Here is a 24,221-nt window from a genome sequence, read left to right as displayed (position 1 = left end):
AAAAAGCATCTGTGAACAAACCGGACACAGCTGCTGGCCTGGGAGCAGCCGGGAAAGAAGGAGGGGAAAGGCCAAAGCCACCCCAGCCACCAGGCCCTGCTGCCACACAAACCACCAGGCTCACGCCGGGGATCGCTCCAAGCATCCACGAGTGACCTGGCATCACAGCCCAGTGCCCCTCGGCCCTGAAAGCAGAGAGCCCTGGGGAGCTGCTGTCCTGGCCTGGTGCCCCCAGTCCAGGGGCGCTGACCATTGGAGAGGGTCAGAGAAGAGCCATGAGGATGATGGTTAGAAAACCTGCCACGTACCAAGAGACTCAGAGCACAACCCATTTAGCTTAATCCAGGGAGGGTTAAAGGGGGTCTTGCTGCCACTCCAAGTATCTACGCGCGGAACAGGTATTTAATGCTGGGCTCTTCCGTCTAGCAGAGAGGGGCTCACACAGCCCTGTGCCTGGAAGCCGAAGCCAGACACAGACACTAGAAAGATAGGTGGACGTTAAAGGTGCATGTAATTAACCATGGGGACGATTTCCCAAGGGGCAGGCTGCATTCTGTCACCAACCATTTTAAATCAGGACGGGCTGTTTTTCTACGAGCTCTGCGCTAGGAGGGATTCGGGGGCAGGTCTCTGGCCTGTGTCGCCCGGGTCAGAGCGGCTGGGCCCTGGGAATCCGTGAGTGCTGGTGTTTGGCAGGGGAGCTCAGACGCCAGAGACAGGCAGTCGAAGGGCCCAGGCAATGTGTCCAACCCACCCCACTGGAGCAAACTCATGGCCAAACCACGCCCAGCCCCATTCCCCGCTGCCTGCAGGCTGGGATGACAGCGTGAAAACTGCACCATGCCAATGGGCAGTGACCCACCCAGCTGTGCCCTGGGGCCAGTGACGTCACAAGGCACCAGGCAGCGGGGACCCAGGCTCGGCTGCATGAGTCCAAGCTATGGTGTTCAAGTGCAGGGCCCAGGGGGGTTAGGGCCCAGGGGCTTCCCCAGCACCCACCCCACTTACACCTTGGCAGCCAGTGCCCAGCCACTTCATTCCAGCAGTTCTCTGCCCTGTGCTGACCAGCGGTTTGCTCCAACACTCTCCCTCCTTGTGTCCCTCCCTCCAACTCCCACGGCAGTAACATCCCTTTGCCCCCTTGGTAAATCAAGGCAGGTACCCTCGCTGACGCTGATCAGCGCCCAGCACAGCAGAGCCTGGATCTCAGCTGGGGCTGCTAGGTGCTATCGTTATACCAGCTTGGTGCTGACTGGCACGGCTCCCGCCCTCAGGGTGAGCCCTTCTGTGCCAGGGCAGCGTTCACACCTTCCTTCCAAGAGCCACATGGCCCTTTGTGCCCAGGGGTGGAACAGCTTAGTGAACCTTGGCCGCATGGCTCCTGGCCAGGGGCTAAGGCCCAGCGGGTGAGACAATCTGAACCCTGGCAGCACGGCTGGTTGCAGGGGGCAAAGGCCCAGTGGGTGAGACAGCAGGAACGCTGGCCGCAGGGCTGGTGGCAGGAGACTAAGGCCCAGAAGGTGAGACAGCGGAAAGCCCGGCTGCACGGCTGCTGGCAGGGGGGCAAAGGCCCAGCGGAGGAAGAGAGGCACCCTTGGTCCAGTGCTGAAAGGAGGCAGGCCAATGCCAGACTTCCCCCCATTCCATTTATTCCCTGCAAGCCCTTCCAAGCCCCAGTACAAGTGAATGGCTGTATCCAACAGGCCCCCACAGGCTCCATCTGCTGCAAGACGGCCCCATCCCCGCAGAGACTAGACCAGCTCTTCCTTCGGCATTGCACTCTGCACATGCCGAGGGACGGCAGTTCTAGAGGGCTCCCCACGGGATCACCTTGGGAACTCGCTGGCGCATTGCTGCAAAGCTCCCACCTCCAGCCCCTACATCCCCACCCTCCTACATGCCCACAGCGCTACAGGCTGGCTGCGACCCGCTCGGGGGAGACCCCATAGCAGTGCCTCCACAGGCCCCCGACTCCTCTGGCCACAGGCCAGGGCTCAGAGAAAGCAGCCGTGGCCGGGGTTTGTGTTGCCCTGGCAGGTCTGCTCCCTGGCTGGCACTGGAGGGGAGCTCTGGGGCAATGCAGCTTCCCTCTCTGCCGCCATTGCCCAGGCAGGAGGGAAATGGGAGGCCAGATTTCCAGAGCAGGCGCCCAGCCTCACCGCACGGCAGCCACCCCCCGCACAGCACACGTCACTGTGAGTACAAAGCTGGGCCTGCAAAGGCCCGGGGGCAGGTTGAAAACCCAGGTGCTCTCCGGCTCTGTCTGAGCTGCGCCCGGGGGCGGACACTCAGCCAGCGGTGCTGGGGCCGGGCGGGCAGAGGCTCTGGCTGGCGTCTGGCAAGGCTGCAGCTGCGGCGAGCAGCGCGTCGCCTCCTGAAACGCCTGCCAACAGCCCAGCACACGAGGCCCCCAGCAGCAATGGAGCTGGAGCACGGGCCCAGCCATGGAGAAGGGAGTCTCTGCAGAACCAGCCCTGGCTGAGAGTCCCGCCCCAGGCCCAGTCTGTGCAGCTAAGTGACAGTCCCTTGTACCCACCCACCCCCCGTGACTTGAGAGACGAGCCCTGCTCTCCCTTCTGGCCCCACCCGACACACCCAGACCCTGGATCCCGGGCAGGCCAGAGAGCTGCTCTTTGAAACCTCTGCCCTGGGACCCCAGCACAGATCCTGACCCATCCCAGGGACTCAAAGAAACAAGCTGCGCTAGAGGCTTGCTGCCGGCCCATGCTGCTACCTCCCCAGGACACAGAGCACACAGGACTATGCGGATCTGGCTTCCCACCCACTCTGCCCTGGTGCAAGCAGTCGTGCAGGGCAGGGGTGAATCAGGCCCTGGCTCCCCTACCCTGGGGCTGCCTCCGGCAGCGACCCAGCTCCCCGCAGAGGCCGAGGCAGACTCCCGGCTCAGCCCGAGGCCTGCAGCTTGCTCAGCCCGTCGGCATACTGGAATTCAGGGCCGTTGGCGTAGTCGTACATGTCCAGGGCCACCTCGCAGCTCTCCCTCACCACCCGCTCCCCATCCTGGGCGAACGCCCGCAGCGTCTCCAGGCAGGACGCCTTGGCGATGGAGCCCAGCGCCTCCGCACACTCGTGCCGCACCATGGGGTTCTCCGCCATGCTCTCCAGTGCTGCCGTCAGCTGGGGCACGCAGGCCTCCTGCTGCATCTGGCCCAGGACGAAGCCAATCTCGTGGCGGAAGAGGGCGCTGCCGCACGCCAGGCCTGGGGAGAGACGGGTCGGAGGTGGTGACCCAAAGCACCCTGGGATGTTGGGCCCCACCTTCCGCATAGATCTGAAGGGAGAGACCCTCCCGCTGCGACTGCTCTTGGGGCGGCTGGGAGCGACTTGCTGGGGGTTCAGCCGCTCGGGGGCTAATAGTGGCAGGTGCAGCCTGGCCCCACGGCGAGTTCAAATCCAGCCTGGGGGAATGAGTGGGGGTCAGCCAGGGTCCGCCTGCACCCTCCCACCAGATGCTGTGTCGGCCATGGAGACTCAACGGCCCCGTAAGGGTCCCTCCAGGCAGGGCTGAGGGGATGCGCTTGCCCTGCTCCGTAGCGGTCTGCCAGACAGGCCTGGGCCCTCTGCGCTCAGCAGCACCCATCCAGCGGGAAGGCAGAGGACCCTAGGGGGGCAGGGAAAGTGACCCCAGGCAGTGAGCCCTGACGGACTTTGCAGTGGGGCTGGATTTCACTCCAGAAGGGTCCACACAGCTCTGCTCATCCCTAACTGGGTCAAGCCTGGGGTTCTCAGGCTCTGCGGGTGGGTCCCTCCCAAGGGGCTGGATCTGCAGAACCACCCACAGCGCTGAAGCCGGCCTTTGCTTGCTCACCCAGAGCCGGACGGGCTCACCGGCCCCCTCTGGTGGCAGCAGCGGGGGCAGCAGGACGCCCAGAGTGCAGCTGGAAACGCTCTGAACGTCTCCAATTGCACCAGCCAGCTCAGAGAACCCCCCCACCCCCCCGGGACAGGGGCAGGTTCAGGGGGGCTCCGCACTCAGCTTGGGGAGGGGGGGAGAAGAGGCACGCCCCCTAGAGCAATGGTTCTCAGTAAGGAGCACCCCAACACGGGAAGGGCAGGGGGTCCCCCCACAGACACTGGGAGCCCCTGCTCTTGCCTGCCCCAGGGAATTCTTATGCCCATCAGAAGGGGAGGAGCACGAGCGACTGGCCCCCTTTCAGGGAGCCGAGATGCCACAGTTTGGTGGCGATTCCTGGCGAGGGGGCAGGGAGTTGGCCCTGCCAAGGGCACTAGGGCGGGGGCTCTGTCGTCGGCTCCCCCGCCCCGCGTCTCTGGATTCCAGCGGCACAGGGCGAGTCTTGGCCGCAGACCGTTGCCATGGAGGATCCTGGATTCGGACACGGCCCCCGGGGGGTTCCTCGGGGAGTGGGCGACTCACGCTGTGGGCTCACCCGCCCGCCCAGCAGGCACGGAACAGGACAAAGGCTCCAGTGGAGCTAAGTCCCGGGGGTAAGTGGATTACAAAACATGGGGGGGAAACAGGGGGCCACGTCTGCGCTTCCCATCCCTGGCCCAGGCTTGGGGGGAGGGGGGGGGGTTGCTGCTGAGCCCATGCCCTGTGCCCGGGGAAAGTGAGGCACTCCCTAGGGTGACCCCTGGTGGAGGGTGCTGGGAATAGCAGGGATACAACCCAGCTGGGGAGCCCAGCTGCTCATGTGGGGATGGGTCCCGGGGACAGCACAGCAGTGGGGCCCCCGACTGGGGATCTCTGGACTCAGTATGGACCAGGGGAGAGGGCGAGGAGAAGCCACAGCATCGGCAATCCGGGGCTCTCTCACCGTCAGCCAGAGCCAGCGCCGCGGCCTCGCCCCCCACGTTCCTCAGGGCGAACATGGCGCGGTACCGATCGAACAGCGGGCGCGACTCATCCAGCAGGGTCTCCCGGAGCTTGGCGACGTCCTTCTCCTCATCAGGGGGAGCCGGGTCCACAGACAGGTAGGGGCCGGCGCCGGGTGCTTCCTTGTTCTTCTGCAGCCATTCGAGCCTCTTGACTGCCAGCTGGCAGGTCTCGGCTACCTGCAGCAGAACGGGACAGACACACCTTCATTGGGATCCCCTGTGGAGAGCAGTCCCACCAGCCAGGCAGTAGCGTCTAGTGGTCAGAGCATGGGACTGGCAGTCCCAGCTCCTGGCTCCAACCCCAGCTCTGCTACCGACACACTGGGACACCACCGACAAGTCACATCCTCCTCTGCGACTCAGTTTGCCCATTGGCACAACAGGGCTCGTCCCCAGCTCTGTCAAGCCTCACCCAAAAGGAGTGATGGAGCGGCCAATGGTCAGACATGCAGCTCTGACGTTCCACTTCCACGGGGTCCGGCTGTCCAGTGAGGTTTACAAAGGCAGGAACTGCTTCTGTGTAGGGTGACTGGGCCTTCTGGGGTACAAATAACCCCCTTACTGGGGCCAGTTCAGTTCCTGGTCAGCAGGAATCCCAATGGCAGCAGACGTGCCAAGTATCAAATGGGGCTACACAGACAGGGCCCCTCCCAGGCAGGGGGAGGATGGGGGAAAGCGGCACTGCCAGCAGGACTAGGGCTGTTATCTGCATGAGAAAAAATGCACAGACAAGAGGCATGTGCACCCATCAGCATAACAACCCCCAACAACTGCCCCACTGATTGCCACCTGGGGACCCCTGCATCAATGCCAGCGTTACAGCAGATCAGGCTCCCGCTAGGCCAGGCGCTGACCAGACAAACAGGAAGAGAGTCTCTGCTCTGAAGAGCTCAGCCTCAACAGACCAACATGGGAGGGGAAACTGAGGCACGGAGCAGGGAAGGGATTTACCCAGGGTCACTCAGCAGGTGAGTGGCAGGGCTGGGAATAGAGCCCAGATCTCTGCAGTCCCAGTGTGGAGCTCTGCCCACTGGCCCAGGCTGCTGGGCGGTATGATCAGTGCTGACGGCTGCCCTTGGCAGGTGAATGCAGAGAAAGCTTTACCTCGATCACTGGGTCTTCTGAATAACATCTCAGAACATCCAGAACCTGGGGGTTCCCAATCGCTCCCAAAGCTTCCCCTGGAACACAGAGCGGAGGAGGAGACGAAGCCAGCCAGTGGGTGGCCGGGGTTCTGCGGCGCTCGCAGAGACAAGTTATCGCACTGCTGTCCCTATTACCGAGGCCTTGCCCCTCCCCCGGGGTTGGAGGCGGGGCGGGGGGGAACAGGGGGACAGCCCTGCCATAAGCCTGGCTGTGGCGCTTCTAAAGAGTGGCAGCCGAGCTACGAAAAGGGAGAGGGAAACGCAGCACGGGCACCGGGGCAGAGACGAGTTGGCATTTTGCGGGGACAGGAAGCAGCTTCGGCCTGGCGTTGAGGAGATGTCTGCAACGTCACACCCCAGTGAGTTTAGTATCGACCCCTGGAGCGTGGATTCACGGTACATGCATCACCATGTGGGGTCTGCCCCAGCAGCCCTGAGCTCCATCGGGGGGCTGTGCAGGGGAGTTGGGAGCCGCCTTGCTCCTCACATCGCCAGCCACTGGGGGGAGCCAGCAATGTGGAGTGGAGCATTGGCTCTCCCCCTAAGGTGCCAGCCAGCCCAGAGCTGGAAATAAGACACACCTGGAAAGGGTTGGCACATGTTCCTGCCCCACCAGGAACACGCTGTGACTCACAGCCACAATTCCATCCATCCCTGCCCTGCCTGGCTACGTCAGCCCCCGTTTCGGACTGGACTGGCAAGGGCCTCTGTGCCCATGGAACCAGGAGAGAGTCCCACTCACGCCCTGAGCTCTCGTACCTGCTTCATGGCGCACCATGGGCTCCTGGCTGGTGTCCTGCAGTACCCGGACCAGGCAGGGGATGGCATGCTCATCCTGCATCTGCCCCAGGCAGTACGCCAGCTCGTGTTTCAGAAGGGCAGACTCATCCCCGAAAGCCCGGCTGATCCAGTCAATGGCAGCACGGCCGCCCACATTGCGCAGGGTGAAGAGGGCTCGGAAACGAGCCTTCAGGGGCTGCATCGTGTCCACCAGTGTCCGGCCGATGGCCTCCACTTCCTCCTCGGTCACCATGGTGCCTGGGTGGAGAGTCTCGGGGGTCTCCAGCTAGAGGCAGTTTCTCTTAATCTACAGCCAGCAGCTCCCACAAACCAGGCACTGCAAGAACCTAGGCACGAGAAAGAGGGGTCAGGTCTCCAATACTCTGGGGTAGATCAAACTCCACAGTCACGTTTTAACGCATTCACTAACAGAATTGAAAACTCTGGTGTGGACAGGACACAACCGCTCTGTGCTAGTCATGTTTAACCCTAGTTTGTGCCCGGGGGCCTCTCGGTAGCATCCGCTCTGCCATTTACAATCCCGCTAGTTAACATGTGTTCAAGCCCAACCTCAAATTCAAGAGTAGACCTAGGGCATTTGGAGACACCTGACAGCAGGTGCCAGTCTGGGAGCAAAGGTAGAAAGCACAGGTGTAAACCTGCAGCAGGTATAAATGCGAGGTAGCTGGGGTCTTCAGCTCCGCATGGGAGATTCACGGTTTGGTTCATGGGGAGGCATGCAGGGAAATCAGAAGGAGAACTTATTATTGTGGGGGAGGGATAGCTCAGTGTCGTGAGCATTGGCCGGCTAAACCCAGGGAGGTGAGTTCAATCCTTGAGGGGGCTGTTTATGGATCTGGGGCAAAAATTGGGGATGGGTCCTGCTTTGAGCAGGGGGTTGGACTAGATGACCTCCTGCAGCCCCTTCCAACCCTGAGATTCTAGGATTCCACGATACCCAGTTCGGGTGGGAGAGATTTTTTTCATATTCAGGCAGAGCGGCACACAGTACCCAGCACTGCTCCAGCCACGACCACAAGGGCTAAGGATTATACGGACTGTTGGGCCTTGTCTTCCCTACCAATGATGCATTTTTAAAAACCTGGCCTCTGCCGGCGACAGGGGGCCAGAATTTCCAAAGAACTCAGGGCCAGCTATTCTAGTGCTGCCTGTCCGTCTCTGGAGGCCGCATTCGGCTCCCAGTGAGGCCCCCAGCAGGTGGAGTGCCCTTTAGCCTGGCCGTGAGTGTCGACACCAGACTTTACAGCCCTGCTAGTGAGTGCGTTAAACAAGACCGAAAAGGGAAGCGGGCATATAGCCATTAGTGCTGGCCTGGGCCAAGCTGACAGAGGGCCCGCTGGCAGGCTCTGCTGTGCGTGGGAAGCCCCTGGAGAGGAAAGGTGCTCTCTGTATCTGTGAATGACGTCTTGCCCCCCTTCGGCACCTTTCAGCCAAGCATCTCAAAGCGCTTTACAACCGCTCAGCCTCGCGCCCGCCTTATTAGTGCCCTCCCCAGAAGAAAGAGCTGAGCTAGGGAGCTGATGCCTTTACTCCAGGGGTCACTGGCTCGATCCAAGAAGGATGTGGATAAATTGGAGAGAGTCCAGCGAAGGGCAACAAAAATGATTAGGGGACTGGAACACATGAGTTATGAGGAGAGGCTGAGGGAGCTGGGATTGTTTAGCCTGCAGAAGAGAAGAATGAGGGGGGATTTGATAGCTGCTTTCAACTACCTGAAAGGGGGTTCCAAAGAGGATGGTTCTAGACTATTCTCAGTGGTAGCAGATGACAGAACGAGGAGTAATGGTCTCAAGTTGCAGTGGGGGAGGTTTAGGTTGGATATTAGGAAAAACTTTTTCACTAAGAGGGTGGTGAAACACTGGAATGCGTTACCTAGGGAGGTGGTGGAATCTCCTTCCTTAGAGGTTTTTAAGGTCAGGCTTGACAAAGCCCTGGCTGGGATGATTTAGTTGGGGATCGGTCCTGCTCTGAGCAGGGGGTTGGACTAGATGACCTCCTGAGGTCCCTTCCCACCCTGATATTCTAGGATTAATCCCCTGGCTGCTGTCACAGTGAATCAGAGAATCTCAGGGCTGGAGGGGACCTCAGCAGGTCATTGAGCCCAACCCCCTGCTCAACGCAGGGCCGACCCCCAATTTTTGCCCCCGATCCCTAAATGGCCCCCTCAAGGGTGGAGCTCACAACCCTGCGTTTAGCTCACCCCACCGAGCGATCCCTGCCCCCGCTCTGGGACTCAGTCAGCAGCCGCAGCCAGAGGAGAGGCCCCCCCGTGCGCACCACCCCTCGTCAGCAAACAGCCCTGGGCTTCTCGCCCCTGCTCCCGCCCCGGGGGGCGAGGGGGCTGCGGGACGGAGGCGCAGTGCCCCAGGGCTCGGCCCCTTACTGCCCCCTGCGGGAGCCGGGGAGCGCCCACGCAGCACCGCCCGCCGGGGGACGGGACACTGGGGTGCGGCCACGTGCCGGGTCCAGGCAGGAACCGGGTTTGCCCCCCCGGCGCTCCCAGCAGGGCCGGGGACCAGCTCACGCACCCCGGCCGCGCGGAGCTGGGGGCGCGGAGACCGGGCTGCGGGGTAGGCGCTGCGGGACGCTCAGCCTGGCCCTGTCGCTCACCGGTCCCGGCGGCCCCACGGCCCGGCCCGGCCCCCCGGAGCGAAACGCGCCGCCGGGCTCCCGGGGCCAGGCGGGGGCTGGGGGCGCAGCCGGGGCGCGCCGGGCCCGACCCCGCACTCACCCGCTCGGTGGATCGTACCACTCCCGACCCGTGGGGGGAGCCGCCTCTTCCCGGGCGGATCGTACCACTCCCGACCCGTGCCAGGGGGAGCCGCCTCTTCCCAGGCGGATCGTACCACTCCCGACCCGTGCCGGGGGGAGCCACCTCCTCCCGGCCGGATCGCACCACTCCCGACCCGTGCCGGGGGGAGCCACCTCCTCCCGGCCGGATCGTACCACTCCCGACCCGTGGGGGGAGCCGCCTCTTCCCGGGCGGATCGTACCACTCCCGACCCGTGCCGGGGGGAGCCGCCTCCTCCCGCCCGGATCGCACCACTCCCGACTCGTGCGGGGGGGAGCCGCCTCCTCCCGCCCGGATCGTACCACTGCCGACCCGTGCCGGGGGGAGCCGCCTCTTCCCGGGCGGATCGTACCACTCCCGACCCGTGCGTGGGGGAGCCGCCTCCTCCCGGCCGGATCGCACCACTCCCGACCCGTGCCGGGGGGAGCCGCCTCCACCCAGGCGGATCGTACCACTGCCGACCCGTGCCGGGGGGAGCCGCCTCTCCCCCAGCAGCGCCACGGGCGGCGCTTTGCAGGGGGCAGCTCATCTCCCCGCCGCTAGCTGGGGGGCGGCAGCCGGGCCCACACCCCCCCCCCCGGCTGCAGTGGAGGAGCCGGGCGGCCGCACGTGGCCTGTGTGCGGGGCAGGCTCCAGCCTGCCCGGACCGTGAGCCTGGCCGGGACCGGGGGGTCCTGGCCCCAGCCCCCCAGCTTTGGTCTCGCGAGCAGCTGGGATCCCCACTCGCAGTGACTGGCCCTGGGCTGCCACCCGCGGGCTGGGGGGTGCCGATCCCAGGACTCCAGGAGCTGGGGGTTTCCGAGGGGCCCCCAATGTCCTGGGCAAGTCACTGGAGCTGGCAACGCCGAAGGCGGAAATTCTGCTTTAAACGTACACGGAAAACAACGTGGGTCCCCCTGCGAGCTGCAGAGGGGTCGCTCTTATTATGGGGGGAGCTGTCACTCCATCCCTTCCCAACCCCCCCTTAGCCCTGCTCCTGCACCCGTCTCCTTCAGTCTCCCTCTCTGCCCCCCATATCCCCCCGCACCCTGACATTCCCGGCTGCCCCCCCATATCCCCCCGCACCCTGACATTCCCGGCTGCCCCCCATATCCCCCCGCACCCTGACATTCCCGGCTGCTCCCCCATGTCACCCCGCACCCTGACATTCCCGGCTGCCCCCCCATATCCCCCCACACCCTGACATTCCCGGCTGCTCCCCCATGTCACCCCGCACCCTGACATTCCCTGCTGACCCCCATATCCCCCGCACCCTGACATTCCCTGCTGACCCCCATATTCTCGGACCCTGCTATTCCCTGCTGACCCCAGCAGTCACCTGTCACCCCCGCTCCCCCTTTCCTCTCTTCATTTTCCTGCCCAGCTCCCTAACCATGGAGGGCAGAGAATGGCCATTTTCTCTAAGGGCAGCCTGGCTTCTGTCCCATTGGAAATGATGGAAGTTCCCTGCAATTGCCACAGGGACATGGCAGCCACCTTAACTGAGTGCAGGCTGTGGCTTTGGGCCTACTGAAAGTACAGGGAACGGGCCATTTAGACTAAATGCATAATTCATGGAGTTTGATGGAGGAAATCGGGATCATGAGAAACTTCAAATATTCCGACCCTCACAGTGATATTGCAGGAGCTGGTAGCTCTGAGCTTGTCGGGGCGATTTCTGTGCCCTCGGCACGTCTGTAAACTGTTGGCCAAACCTATGGTCAGTAGAAATATGTCCTGATTTGTCATCTGTAATCCCAATAGAAACAGTTTTATTGCAAACAAATAACCAGTAAGAATTAGCCTGCGAGCTCGGTGAGGCAGGACTTCTCTGTTACTCTGTCTGTACAGCACTCAGCACAATCAGTCCCTGATCTGAGCTCTACTGGATCAAGGCCAAAGTTAGACTCCACGTAGCAGACTCCCTGTGCACACTGCCAGCAGCCCTACCCCCAGACTTGGCCCCTAGCCGTGGTTCCATTCCTGGCCCCAGACCTGCCCCCAGCTAGGGTTGCCAGGCATCCTGTTTTCGACCGGAACACCCAGTCGAACAGGGACCATCGTGGCTCCTGTCAACATTGGCGACCGGGCTAAGGTGGACTCCCTGCAGCTCCCAGAAGTGGCCGCCAGGTCCCTGCAGCCCCCGCCCTGAGTGGGAGCCCTGCAGTTCCCATTGGCTGGGAACTGCACCCAGTGGGAGCTGCGGGGGCAGAGCCTGCGGGTGCAAGGACAGCACATGGAGTCCATCAGAGCCACAATAAGTGCCGCTGGGCCTCTGCACCCTTAAACCCTTGCCCCTCCTGGAGCCCACACCTCTGGCCTAATTTTCAGAGAAGCTGAGTGCTTAAAACTTCAGCTGAAGTCAGTGGGAACTCAGCACCTCTGAAAGGCAGGCCTTAAGGTGCCCCTCAGTCAGGCCCCCAGAAAGTGAGGCCTTAAAAATTAGTATCCACTTTGGGGACAGTGAGCTTTGACTTGCACAAGATCACAGAGCAAGTCTGTGGCAGAAGTGGGAATAGAATCAGTTTCCTTAGACCCAGTCATCAGCTTCCTCTGCTTCCCTCTAGACTAGTGGTTTTCAACCTCATTTCATTTGTGGCCCCCTAAAAATGTTTGAATGGGGATGCGAAAACCTTTGGAAATCTTAGAATCACAGGATCATAGCATTAGAGGGCACCGCAAGGATCATCTAGTCTAACCCCCTGCCAAGATGCAGGATTTGTTGTCTCTAAACCATCCAAGACAGATGGCTTAGACATAATCTGTGGGTCCCAGGGGTCCACGGACCACAGGATATAAACCACGGCTCTAGAGGTTCCCAAAGGCAGCCTCATACTACTTACTGCCTGAGAACCTGAAAGCGAAAACTGACCACAGACCCAAGTGAAACTGACTAATCTGTTTTCATTGCCCAAGCCAAGAGAAAAGGAAATAAACAGCAAACAGTGCAAAGTAAAGTGTTTAATTTTCAGATTTAATACTCTGAGCTGTTGTTATTAATACAAGAAAAGAAATGTATTTTCATTATAATGTTTAACTCAATGGCATTTGTGAAACAAAGGCAAGGTAACAAAAGAATAACAATCTTATTAAAGGTTTCAGAGTGGAGTTTCCTCCTTTCCTTCTGGAGGATCCCAAAGCTACATACATCATCTGCCACTGCATTTCACCCACCTGGTACAGCAATGCCACACAACAGGTTAAGACGGGAAGTGAAGAAAGGAGCCTCTCTAGACCCCAAATTGTTATGCACAAACTTAACTTTAAGCACAAATTGTTCCATTGAAGTCAACTGACCTACTCAACCACTTAAATGTGTGCGTACGTATTTGCTGGATCAGGGCCAGAGCCCTACTGATATGATGAATTCTTCAGCTGCTTAAAATGTGGGGAAATAATCCAATTGGGCATTAGGGCCCTGATTCTGGTCTTGGTGACCCTGATTTTACATTGATACAGTTGACTTCAGTGGAATTAGTCCTGATTCCCACCAGCATAACGGAGATCAGACTTCAGCTGTGTACTACAGAAACGTATTGCAATCCATGTGGCATGCTCTGATGTGGGTGTGATATGTAAAAGGGATGCTTTGATAGTCTCAGCCTTAAGGTGGAAATACAGTACCTAACCTACCTGCAAGCATAGCTTCAAATCCCCGCTGCTTTGACTAAGCCTTTTATCCCTCCCGAGGCAGTCCCATCTCTTTCTACACAATTTACTGTACGTGTCTGTGTCTTTCAGAAACCTTAAAAAATTAGGTCCTCTCTGCTCTGTTTGGACATTGGAGATCTCCTGGCACCATTTGCAAAATTAATAGGTTTGTCTAAACTCACACCGCAGACCCATTGTGTTGTGCGCTGGTGGGCTGCTACCCTTCCCCCACCGCCGCCCTCCCAGAAGTTGCTCCTTGCAACTGCTGCTGCACAGTGGGATGCTGCACCCCATGCTCCTTGCAGTGATATTCTTATGATGCATTTTGTACAAGTCATGGGAGGTGTCAGTGAAAAGTGATGGTTTGCTGAATATGAGTATCCTATTTGTGTGCATGGATCATTTTTGTATCTGAAGTTATGAATATTGACCGTGTATCTGTATTTCAAATGTAGTCGCACCTGGGTAACGCCCACTAGACAAGATGCTTTCAGTCAGAATAGCTGGTTGGGAAGGGCCTCTTCAGGGCAATGAGCCATTAGGGAAAACAATAGGCCTTAGGAGAGTCATAGCCCTGGTCTACACTAGGACTTTAGGTCGAATTTAGCAGCGTTAAATCGATTTAAACCTGCACCCGTCCACACAGTGAAGCCCTTTATTTCGACTTAAAGGGCTCTTAAAATCGATTTCCTTACTCCACCCCTGACAAGTGGATTAGCGCTTAAATCGACGTTCCCCGCTCGAATTTGGGGTACTGTGGACACAATTCGATGGTATTGGCCTCCGGGAGCTATCCCAGAGTGCTCCATTGTGACCGCTCTGGACAGCACTCTCAACTCAGATGCACTGGCCAGGTAGACAGGAAAAGAACCGCAAACTTTTGAATCTCATTTCCTGTTTGGCCAGCGTGGCAAGCTGCAGGTGACCATGCAGAGCTCATCAGCACAGGTGACCATGATGGAGTCCCAGAATCGCAAAAGAGCTCCAGCATGGACCGAACGGGAGGTACGGGATCTGATTGCTGTTTGGGGAGAGGAATCCGTGCTATCAGAACTCCGTTCCAGTTTTCGAAATGCCAAAACCTTTGTGAAAATCTCCCAGGGCATGAAGGACAGAGGCCATAACAGGGACCCGAAGCAGTGCCGCGTGAAACTGAAGGAGCTGAGGCAAGCCTACCAGAAAACCAGAGAGGCGAACAGCCGCTCTGGGTCAGAGCCCCAAACATGCCGCTTCTATGATGAGCTGCATGCCATTTTAGGGGGTTCAGCCACCACTACCCCAGCCGTGTTGTTTGACTCCTTCAATGGAGATGGAGGCAATACGGAAGCAGGTTTTGGGGACGAAGAAGATGATGAGGAGGAGGAGGTTGTAGATAGCTCACAGCAAGCAAGCGGAGAAACCGGTTTTCCCGACAGCCAGGAACTGTTTCTCACCCTAGACCTGGAGCCAGTACCCCCCGAACCCACCCAAGGCTGCCTCCTGGACCCAGCAGGCGGAGAAGGGACCTCTGGTGAGTGTACCTTTTAAAATGCTATACATGGTTTAAAAGCAAGCATGTGAAAGGATTACTTTGCCCTGGCATTTGCGGTTCTCCTAGATGTAGTCCTAAAGCCTTTGCAAAAGGTTTCTGGGGAGGGCAGCCTTATTTCGTCCTTCATGGTAGGACACTTTACCACTCCAGGCCAGTAACACGTACTCGGGAATCACTGTAGAACAAAGCATTGCAGTGTATGTTTGCTGGCATTCAACCAAAATCCGTTCTTTATCTCTCTGTGTTATCCTCAGGAGAGTGAGATATAATTCATGGTCACCTGGTTGAAATAGAGTGCTTTTCTTCAGGGGACACTCAGAGGAGCCCATTCCTGCTGGGCTGTTTGCCTGTGGCTAAACAGAAATGTTCCCCGCTGTTAGCCACAGGGAGGGGGGAAGGTTGAGGGGGTAGTCACGCGGTGGGAGGAGGCAAAATGCGACCTTGTAACGAAAGCACATGTGCTATGTATGTAATGTTAACAGCAAGGTTTACCCTGAAAGAGTGTAGCGACTGTTTTATAAAATGTGTCTTTTTAAATACCGCTGTCCCTTTTTTTTTCTCCACCAGCTGCATGTGTTTCAATGATCACAGGATCTTCTCCTTCCCAGAGGCTAGTGAAGCTTAGAAAGAAAAAAAAACGCACTTGCGATGAAATGTTCTCCGAGCTCATGCTGTCCTCCCACACTGACAGAGCACAGACGAATGCGTGGAGGCAAAGAATGTCAGAGTGCAGGAAAGCACAAAATGACCGGGAGGAGAGGTGGCGGGCTGAAGAGAGTAAGTGGCGGGCTGAAGAGAGTAAGTGGCGGGCTGAAGACAGGGCTGAAGCTCAAATGTGGCGGCAGCGTGATGAGAGGAGGCAGGATTCAATGCTGAGGCTGCTGCAGGACCAAACCAGTATGCTCCAGTGTATGGTTGAGCTGCAGCAAAGGCAGCTGGAGCACAGACTGCCACTGCAGCCCCTCTGTAACCAACCACCCTCCTCCCCAAGTTCCATAGCCTCCACACCCAGACGCCCAAGAACGCGGTGGGGGGGCCTCCGGCCAACCAGCCACTCCACCACAGAGGATTGCCCAAAAAAAAGAAGGCTGTCATTCAATAAATTTTAAAGTTGTAAACTTTTAAAGTGCTGTGCTTAAAGTGCTGTGTGGCATTTTCCTTCCCTCCTCCACCACCCCTCCTGGGATACCTTGGTAGTCATCTCCCTATTTGTGTGATGAATGAATAACGAATGCATGACTGTGAAGCAGCAATGACTTTATTGCCTCTGCAAGCGGTGATTAAAGGGAGGAGGGGAGGGTGGTTAGCTTACAGGGAAGTAGAGTGAACCAAGGGGCGGGGGGTTTCATCAAGGAGAAACAAACAGAACTTTCACACCGTAGCCTGGCCAGTCATGAAACTGGTTTTCAAAGCTTCTCTGATGCGTACCGCGCCCTCCTGTGCTCTTCTAACCGCCCTGGTGTCTGGCTGCGCGTAACCAGCAGCTAGGCGATTTGCCTCAGCCTCCCACCCCGCCATAAACGTCTCCCCCTTACTCTCACAGATACTGTGGAGTGCATAGCAAGCAGTAATAACAGTGGGAATATTGGTTTCGCTGAGGTCTAAGCGAGTCAGTAAACTGCGCCAGCGCGCCTTTAAACGTCCAAATGCACATTCTACCACCATTCTGCACTTGCTCAGCCTGTAGTTGAACAGCTCCTGACCACTGTCCAGGCTGCCTGTGTACGGCTTCATGAGCCATGGCATTAAGGGGTAGGCTGGGTCCCCAAGGATACATATAGGCATTTCAACGTCCCCAACAGTTATTTTCTGGTCTGGGAATAAAGTCCCTTCCTGCAGCTTTTGAAACAGACCAGAGTTCCTGAAGATGCGAGCGTCATGCACCTTTCCCGGCCATCCCACGTTGATGTTGGTGAAACGTCCCTTGTGATCCACCAGAGCTTGCAGCACTATCGAAAAGTACCCCTTGCGGTTTATGTACTCGGCGGCTTGGTGCTCCGGTGCCAAGATAGGGATATGAGTTCCGTCTATGGCCCCACCACAGTTAGGGAATCCCATTGCAGCAAAGCCATCCACTATGACCTGCACATTTCCCAGGGTCACTACCCTTGATATCAGCAGATCTTTGATTGCGTGGGCTACTTGCATCACAGCAGCCCCCACAGTAGATTTGCCCACTCCAAATTGATTCCCAACTGACCGGTAGCTGTCTGGCGTTGCAAGCTTCCACAGGGATATCGCCACTCGCTTCTCAACTGTGAGGGCTGCTCTCATCCTGGTATTCATGCGCTTCAGGGCAGGGGAAAGCAAGTCACAAAGTTCCATGAAAGTGCCCTTACGCATGCAAAAGTTTCGCAGCCACTGGGAATCGTCCCAGACCTGCAACACTATGCAGTCCCACCAGTCTGTGCTTGTTTCCCGAGCCCAGAATCGGCGTTCCACAGCATGAACCTGCCCCATTAGCACCATGATGCATGCATTGTCAGGGCCCATGCTTTCAGAGAAATCTGTGTCCATGTCCTGATCACTCACGGGACCGCGCTGACGTCGCCTCCTCGCCCGGTATCGCGTTGCCATGTTCTGGTGCTGCATATACTGCTGGATAATGCGTGTGGTGTTTAATGTGCTCCTAATTGCCAAAATGAGCTCAGCGGCCTCCATGCTTTCCTTGGTATGGCGTCCGCACAGAAAAAAGGCGCGGAACGATTGTCTGCCGTTGCTCTGACGGAGGGAGGGGCGACTGACGACACGGCTTACAGGGTTGGCTTCAGGGAGCTAAAATCAACAAAGGGTGTGCCTGTACATCAAGGAGTATTTCAGGCAGGACTGCACGGAGGGTTCCAATAAGAAATGGTGCACCTAAGTTATCGTTGTTATTGGAACAAGGAGGTTAGCCTGGCCTCTGATTGATACATGGCTAGATTTACCTCGCTGCACCTTCTCTGTGAGTGACTGCAGTGTGATCTAGACAGGGGAGGAGGCAAATGAGTACAAAACAAATCTGGTCTATTTCTTGTTTTGACCCACTCCATCTATCTTTTACATCTTTGGCTGGCAGCAGACGGTGCAGAAGGACTGCATGCCATCCACATCTCATGGCTGCTTGGCAGAAGATGGTACAGTACGACTGCTAGCCATCTTCATCTCTTGCCTGCCTGGCATAAGATGGTACAATACGACTGCTAGCAATCCTCATCTCTTGCCTGCCTGGCAGAAGATGGTACAGTACGACTGCTAGCAGTCCGTATCGCCTGCCCGCTCACCATAAGACGGTTCAATAGGACTGCAGGACTAAAGAGAATGACCTGGTCAAGTCACTCCAAATTTAGTCCCTGCGCCCATGTCTGCCCAGGCGCTCCCAGCTGACGTGGCCAGGAGCACCTCGGACACGACGAGGACAACTACCAGTCGTATTGCACCGTCTGCTGCCAGAAGGCAATGGGTTGCTGCTACTGTGCAGCAAAGCCGTACCGCGTCTGCCAGCACCCAGGAGACATAGGGTGACGGTTACCTGAGCGGGCTCCATGCTTGCCGTGGTATGGCGTCTGCACAGGTAACTCAGGAAAAAAGGTGCGAAATGATTGTCTGCCCTTGCTTTCACGGGGGGAGGGAGGGAACGGGGGCCTGACGATATGTACCCAGAACCACCCGCGACAATGTTTTAGCCCCATCAGGCATTGGGATCTCAACCCAGAATTCCAATGGGCAGCGGAGACTGCGGGAACTGTGGGATAGCTACCCACAGTGCAACGCTCCGGAAGTCGACGCTTGCCTCGGTACTGTGGAAGCGCTCCGCCGAGTTAATGCACTTAATGCACTTAGAGCATTTTCTGTGGGGACACACACACTCGAATATATAAAACCGATTTCTAAAAAACCGACTTCTATAAATTCAACCTAATTTCGTAGTGTAGACATACCCATAGAAGATTAGGGTTGGAAGAGACCTCAGGAGGTCATCTAGTCCAACCCGCTGCTTAAAGCAGGACCAACCCCCAACTAAATCATCCCAGCCAGCGCTTTGTCAAGCCGGGCCTTAAAAACCTCTAAGGAAGGAGATTCCACCACCTCCCTAGGTGACCCATTCCAGTGCTTCACCACCCTCCTAGTGAAACAGTGTTTCCTAACATCCAACCTAGACCTCCCCCACTGTGACTTGAGATCATTGCTCCTTGTTCTGTCATCTGCCACCACTGAGAACAGCCAAGCTCCATCCTCTTTGGAACCTTTGGAACATCCTCTTCCAGTTGTTGCAAGCTGCTATCATAGAATATCAGGGTTGGAAGGGACCTCAGGAGGTCATCTAGTCCAACCCCCTGCTCAAAGCAGGACCAATCCCCAATTTTTGCCCCAGATCCCTAAATGGCCCCCTCAGGGATTGAACTCACAACCCTGGGTTTAGCAGGCCAATGCTCAAACCACTGAGCTATCAAATCCCCCCTTGCTCTTCTGCAGACTAAATAAGCCCAGTTCCCTCAGCCTTTCCTCGTAAGTCATGTGCCCCAGCCCCCTAATCATATCCGTTGCCCTCCACTGGACTCTCTCCAATTTGTCCACATCCCTTCTGTAGTGGGGGCCCAAAACTGGACGCAATACTCCAGATGTGGCCTCACCAGTGCCTAATAAGGGGAATAATCACATCCCTCAATCTGCTGGCAATGCTTCTACTAATGCAGCCCAATATGCAACTAGCCTTCTTGGCAAGAAGGGCACACTGCTGACTCGTATCCAGCTTCTCGTCCACTGTAATCCCCAGGTCCTTTTCTGCAGAACTGCCTCTTAGCCAGTCAGTCCCCAGCCTGTAGTGGTGCATGGGATTCTTCCAGCCTAAATGCAGGACTCTGAACTTGTCCTTGTTGAAACTCATCAGATTTCTTTTGGCCCAATCCTCCAATTTGTCTAGGTCACTCTGGACTCTATCCCTACCCTCCAGCATATCTACCTTTCCCCCCAGTTTAGTGTCATCCACGGACTTGCTGAGGGTGCAATCCATCCCATCATCCAGATCATTAATGAAGATGTTGAACAAAATTGGCCCCAGGACCGACCCTTGGGGCACTCCACTTGATACCGGCTGCCAACTAGACATCGAGCCGTTGATCACTATCCATTGAGCCCAACGATTTAGCCAGGTTTCTGTCCACCTAATAGTCCATTCATCCAATCCCTAATTCTTTAACTTTCTGGCAAGAATACTGTGGGAGACCGTGTCAAGAGCGTTGCTAAAGTCAAGGTATAGCACGTCCACCGCTTTCCCCATAGCCACAGAGCCAGTTATCTCATCATAGAAGGCAATCAGGTTGGTCAGGCATGACTTGCCCTTGGTGAATCCATGTTGACTGTTCCTGATCACCTTCCCCTCCTCCAAGTGCTTCAAAATGGATCCCTTTTTTAAAGATGGGAGCTATATTTGCCTTTTTTCAATCGTCCGGGATCTCCCGATTGCCACGAGTTTTCAGAGATGATGGCCAATGGCTCTGCAATCACATCAGCCAAGTTCCTCAGCACCCTTGGATGCATTGCATCCAGCCCCATGGATTTATGCATGTCCAGCTTTTCTAAATAGCCCTTAACCTGTTCTTTCATCAGTAAGGGCTGCTCACCTCCTCCCCATACTGTGTTGCCCAGTGCAGCAGTCTTGGAGCTGACCTTGTGTCACGGAGTCCCCGGGTGATGCTCTGGAACTGCTCCCTACGAAGCCAGTCAGGACTCTGGGGAAGTCTCCTTTCTGTGAGCAGACTGTCTTCAAGACACACAGCTCACTCAAATTCCACCTTCCTGGGTCTGACCGCGGAGCATTCAGCATCCTCCCCCTCCGTGCGCTTCCCACAGCGAGTCCGCCCAGGCGGGCTTCTGGGGAAGCCAGAGGGTCCTGCACCCCAACTTCGCAGTCAGACATGACTCTCAGCCAGCCAGTAAAACAGAAGGTTTATTAGACGACAGGAACATGGTCTAACACAGAGTTTGTAGGTGCAGAAAACAGGACCCCTCAGCTGGGTCCATTTTCGAGGGCAGAGAGCCAGACAACCACGTCTGCACTTCACTCCATGTCCCCAGCTAGCCCCAAACTGAAACTCTCTCCAGCCCCTCCTCCTCTGGGCTTTGTCCCTTTCCTGGGCCAGGAGGTCACCTGATTTCTTTGTTCTCCAACCCTTTAGCTCTCACCTTGCAGGGGGGAAGGCCCAGGCCATCAGTTGCCAGGAAACAGGGTGTTGGCCATTCTCTGTGTCCAGACCCCTGCACACACCTGCTCTCTAGGGCTCTGCAATGATCATACACCCTTATCCCACCACCTAGATACTTAAGAACTGCCTAGGGGAAACTGAGGCACCCCCACACTATTCAGAGGAAACATTAAGAACAGTCCCGCTTCATCACACCTTGTCTCTTTAGACTGAGGCAAAAAAAGCATTGAGTACTTCAGCTTTTTCCACATCATCTGTCACTAGGTTGCTTCCCCCATTCAGTAAGGGTCCCACACATTCCCTGACCTTCTTGTTGCTAACATACCTGTAGAAACCCTTCTTGTTACCCTTCACAAGCTTATCTCCCACCTGGTGATTCTTCTTGAGAATGATACAGACAGTCTGTGAGTGATGGCTGCTATGACTCTACAAGGACCTGTGACCAGGCCACATGATGCTGGACTCCATCTCGGGATGTCAGTATTTTTCCACAGACCAGTCTGGGAACCAAGCTTTGGAACAAAGGGATCGTGCCATATGCAAAAGCTATACAAGGCAGGGACTGACATCATCTGGGGTTCTTCACTCCCCACACAAGAAGACTCCTGGAAACATGTGACGAACAAAGACTGATCTGGGGGAAGTGCTAGACTCAGGTTAAAGGGATTTCTAGCTTGTGTATGAAACACCTGGGGATTCCAAGCTGTAAAGTAAGTGCAGCTGGCCCCTTAAGAATCAGCAACCTGCTTGTATCATCTCTTAGTGTGAGAATCTACTAACTAATCCATGTCCAATCTAATATATTAAGCTTAGTTTGCATTTTTTGAATATCTGCTAGGGAATCTGGTTTGCTCTGTTTGCTATCCCCTATAATCACTTAAAATCTATCTTTTGTAGTGAAACTTGTTTTTGTTTTGAGCTTTGACTGGAGTGCTTGGGGAAAATCTCTGGTTGGTTACCACAAGTGTGCATTGTTCTCTTCACATTGAGGGATAGGCAGACTGGGTATTAAACCCATATACTGGCCAGATTTGACCAGGGCAGGATGGTACTGCTCTGGGGTCCCAAGCTGGGAAGCTGGTGGTTAGAGAGCCTGCATGTAACTGCAGCTGGGTGTGTCCCTACCTGTGTGAATGCTGGTGAAAGTGCAGGCTGGAGGGCTTTGCAGCTTGTCACAGCAGAATGAGAGGGAGCCCAGGCTGGTGAAAGGGAGCCCAGGCTGGTGGGTCAGGGGGCTCAGTGGTACCCCAGTTCCAGGTGGCACCCCGGGGGGAACACTGTCACACAGTGTATCTAAAGCTCTCATGGGACAGGCAGGGCCTTGGGGAGACTTTAGGGAGCCATTCACCCAGCTCCAAGAGAAGTCCTCTCACCTGCTGAGGTAGGGCTGGTAGGTTTAGGTGGGGGGTGGCAGCTGCTGAACCATCGCTGCTGTGCGAGAGCCAGGAGTCTGGGGAAGGAAGTAAAGTGCGGAGGGAGTGCTGGAGTTTTCGCCGAACTGTACAGTCCAGATATTCATAGAGTTAAAGGTCCAAAGGGACCATTAGCTCATCTGACCTCCTGTATGTCACAGGCCATGGAATTCTCCGTTACCCCTACATTGAACCCAATAACATGTATTAAGCTAAAGCATCTCTTTCAGAGAGGCATCCAGTCAAGGCTTCTTTGACTCAAAGGCAGTAAGTTCCCACCCATGTGGTTCATAAAGAACCAGTCAGACTCCTGGATTCTTCCACCCTACGTAATGCAATGGCCAGACTTTGCTAACCACATCCCCAATAGCGTGCACTTCAGTAACTCTGCCAGAGGTTAGGGGTCTATTTCAGGAGTGGGTGGGTGAGGTTCTGTGGCCTGCAATGTGCAGGAGTCAGACTAGATGATCATGATGGTTCTTTCTGACTTTAAAGTCTATGAGCAGATAAATATCCGGCCATGTCTTAAAAATCAAAGACTCCAATCCTAGAGGCTTAAGGCTTGGACTCAGTGGGTCTGTCCATGCAGGTAGGGTTAAGCATATGTGTAACTCTTTGCCGGCTCAGGGCCATAGATAGGCAGAATGTAGTTACCTACATTGGAATTTGTCTGGATACTCAGGTTAATGCCCCTGCTACATCCACAGCCCTTCAGACACACGGAGAGGCCTCAGATATTGCTAAAGTCCCAAATTCTTGTTTTCAGATTGTTGGAGTAAAACACTAGATTTCCAGAAAACAAGTGAGTTCTGGACAGCAGGCAGAAGCGTGGGAGTATGGAAATGACTGATTCTATCAGTGTGTCCCCAGGAATGATGATGCTAGGCAGCGTGATTGGCAAAACGGGAGACGGGTGTCAGCAGAAGCAGATGTGTGCGGCTAAACTTAGCCCTGATGCGAATGGGAGTCACTCACAGAAGCCCCAGTTGAATCTGGCCCACGATGTTGAGTTTGCTGTTTTTTCCTTCATCACGTGATTTCACCTGGAGGCAGCATCTCTGAAGAGGTTCCACCATGCCAGGCAGATACCTCTGTGGAAAACCAAATACCTCTTAAAATGACCCTAGGGCTTTTCTCAACTGCTGCTGTCTCAGCTCCTGTGCTCCTGAAGGGGGCCAGTCTGGTGACCCACCGAGCACTGAGACACCACGTGCTCCACCGACGTTCCTCAGCATTAGCCAGGAACTTCAGCCTCAGGCTGGCAAGGTAATTCAGCCACCTGAGGGACGTGGAGGTAGTGCTGTCTAGTGGGTAGGGTGCTAGCCTGGGAATCCTTGACTTCTGGATTCTAATCCCAGCTCTGCTGCTGGCCTCAGGCAACTCACTTCCCCTCCCACCTTGGGTGCATCTTGCCTGTTCAGTGAGCTCATCAGGACAGGGACTGGCATCTCTGGGTCAGGACCCAGCACAATGGGGCCCTGTCCTCAGCTGGGGCATCCAGATGCTATTGTGATTCAGACCATAGTACCTATTCCATCCTTTGGCCTTTCTGCTGATGTGTTTCGAGAGCACCCATGACCACAGCATCTAGGCGCTTGCTGCTGAGGCTGTCCACGCAGGGGACACTTTGCCAACAGTAACAGTAGCACTGGGCGACGGTCACCTGTCTCCTGAACTGAGATCCACCCATCTGTTCCCACAGGCCACTGAGCGCTCATCAGCTGGTAACTGTCATTGGCTGCCAGCCTGCAGCCTAAACTGGCTTCATACCAGTGACCGAGGCGTGACAGGCTTCGTGTCCCTTTTCCAATCACCCTGAGCTACTGAGCCCGATCTATTCTTAAAGAAAGTAAAAAAAATGCACCCCTC

At 56.3% G+C, this 24,221-nt stretch overlaps 1 protein-coding gene across 3 annotated transcripts; it reads right to left on the bottom strand.

The window, feature by feature from the left end:
* Positions 1-1,598: 1,598 nt before the first annotated feature.
* DOHH (deoxyhypusine hydroxylase) lies at positions 1,599-9,739 on the bottom strand. 3 transcript variants are annotated; one of them, XM_084614431.1, is made up of 5 exons: positions 9,535-9,739; positions 6,762-7,129; positions 5,962-6,038; positions 4,797-5,034; positions 1,599-3,221 (listed from the first exon to the last, which is right to left on the bottom strand). In XM_084614431.1, the coding sequence occupies exons 2-5, from the start codon at positions 7,033-7,035 to the stop codon at positions 2,905-2,907; spliced, it is 906 nt and encodes a 301-aa protein (XP_084470557.1). In that variant the 5' UTR covers positions 7,036-7,129; positions 9,535-9,739; the 3' UTR covers positions 1,599-2,904. The 3 variants fall into 3 exon arrangements, with proteins under 3 accessions (XP_084470557.1, XP_084470558.1, XP_084470559.1); XM_084614432.1 differs by having other exon boundaries at positions 9,414-9,540; XM_084614433.1 differs by lacking the exon at positions 9,535-9,739 and adding an exon at positions 9,004-9,026.
* Positions 9,740-24,221: the final 14,482 nt, after the last annotated feature.

This window comes from Lepidochelys olivacea (assembly GCF_965140295.1).
Source record: "Lepidochelys olivacea isolate rLepOli2 genome assembly, chromosome: 25".
Taxonomy (NCBI): domain Eukaryota; kingdom Metazoa; phylum Chordata; order Testudines; family Cheloniidae; genus Lepidochelys; species Lepidochelys olivacea.
The sequence above is the reverse complement of the archived record's forward strand: the minus strand, read 5'-3'. Positions and strand labels throughout refer to the sequence as shown.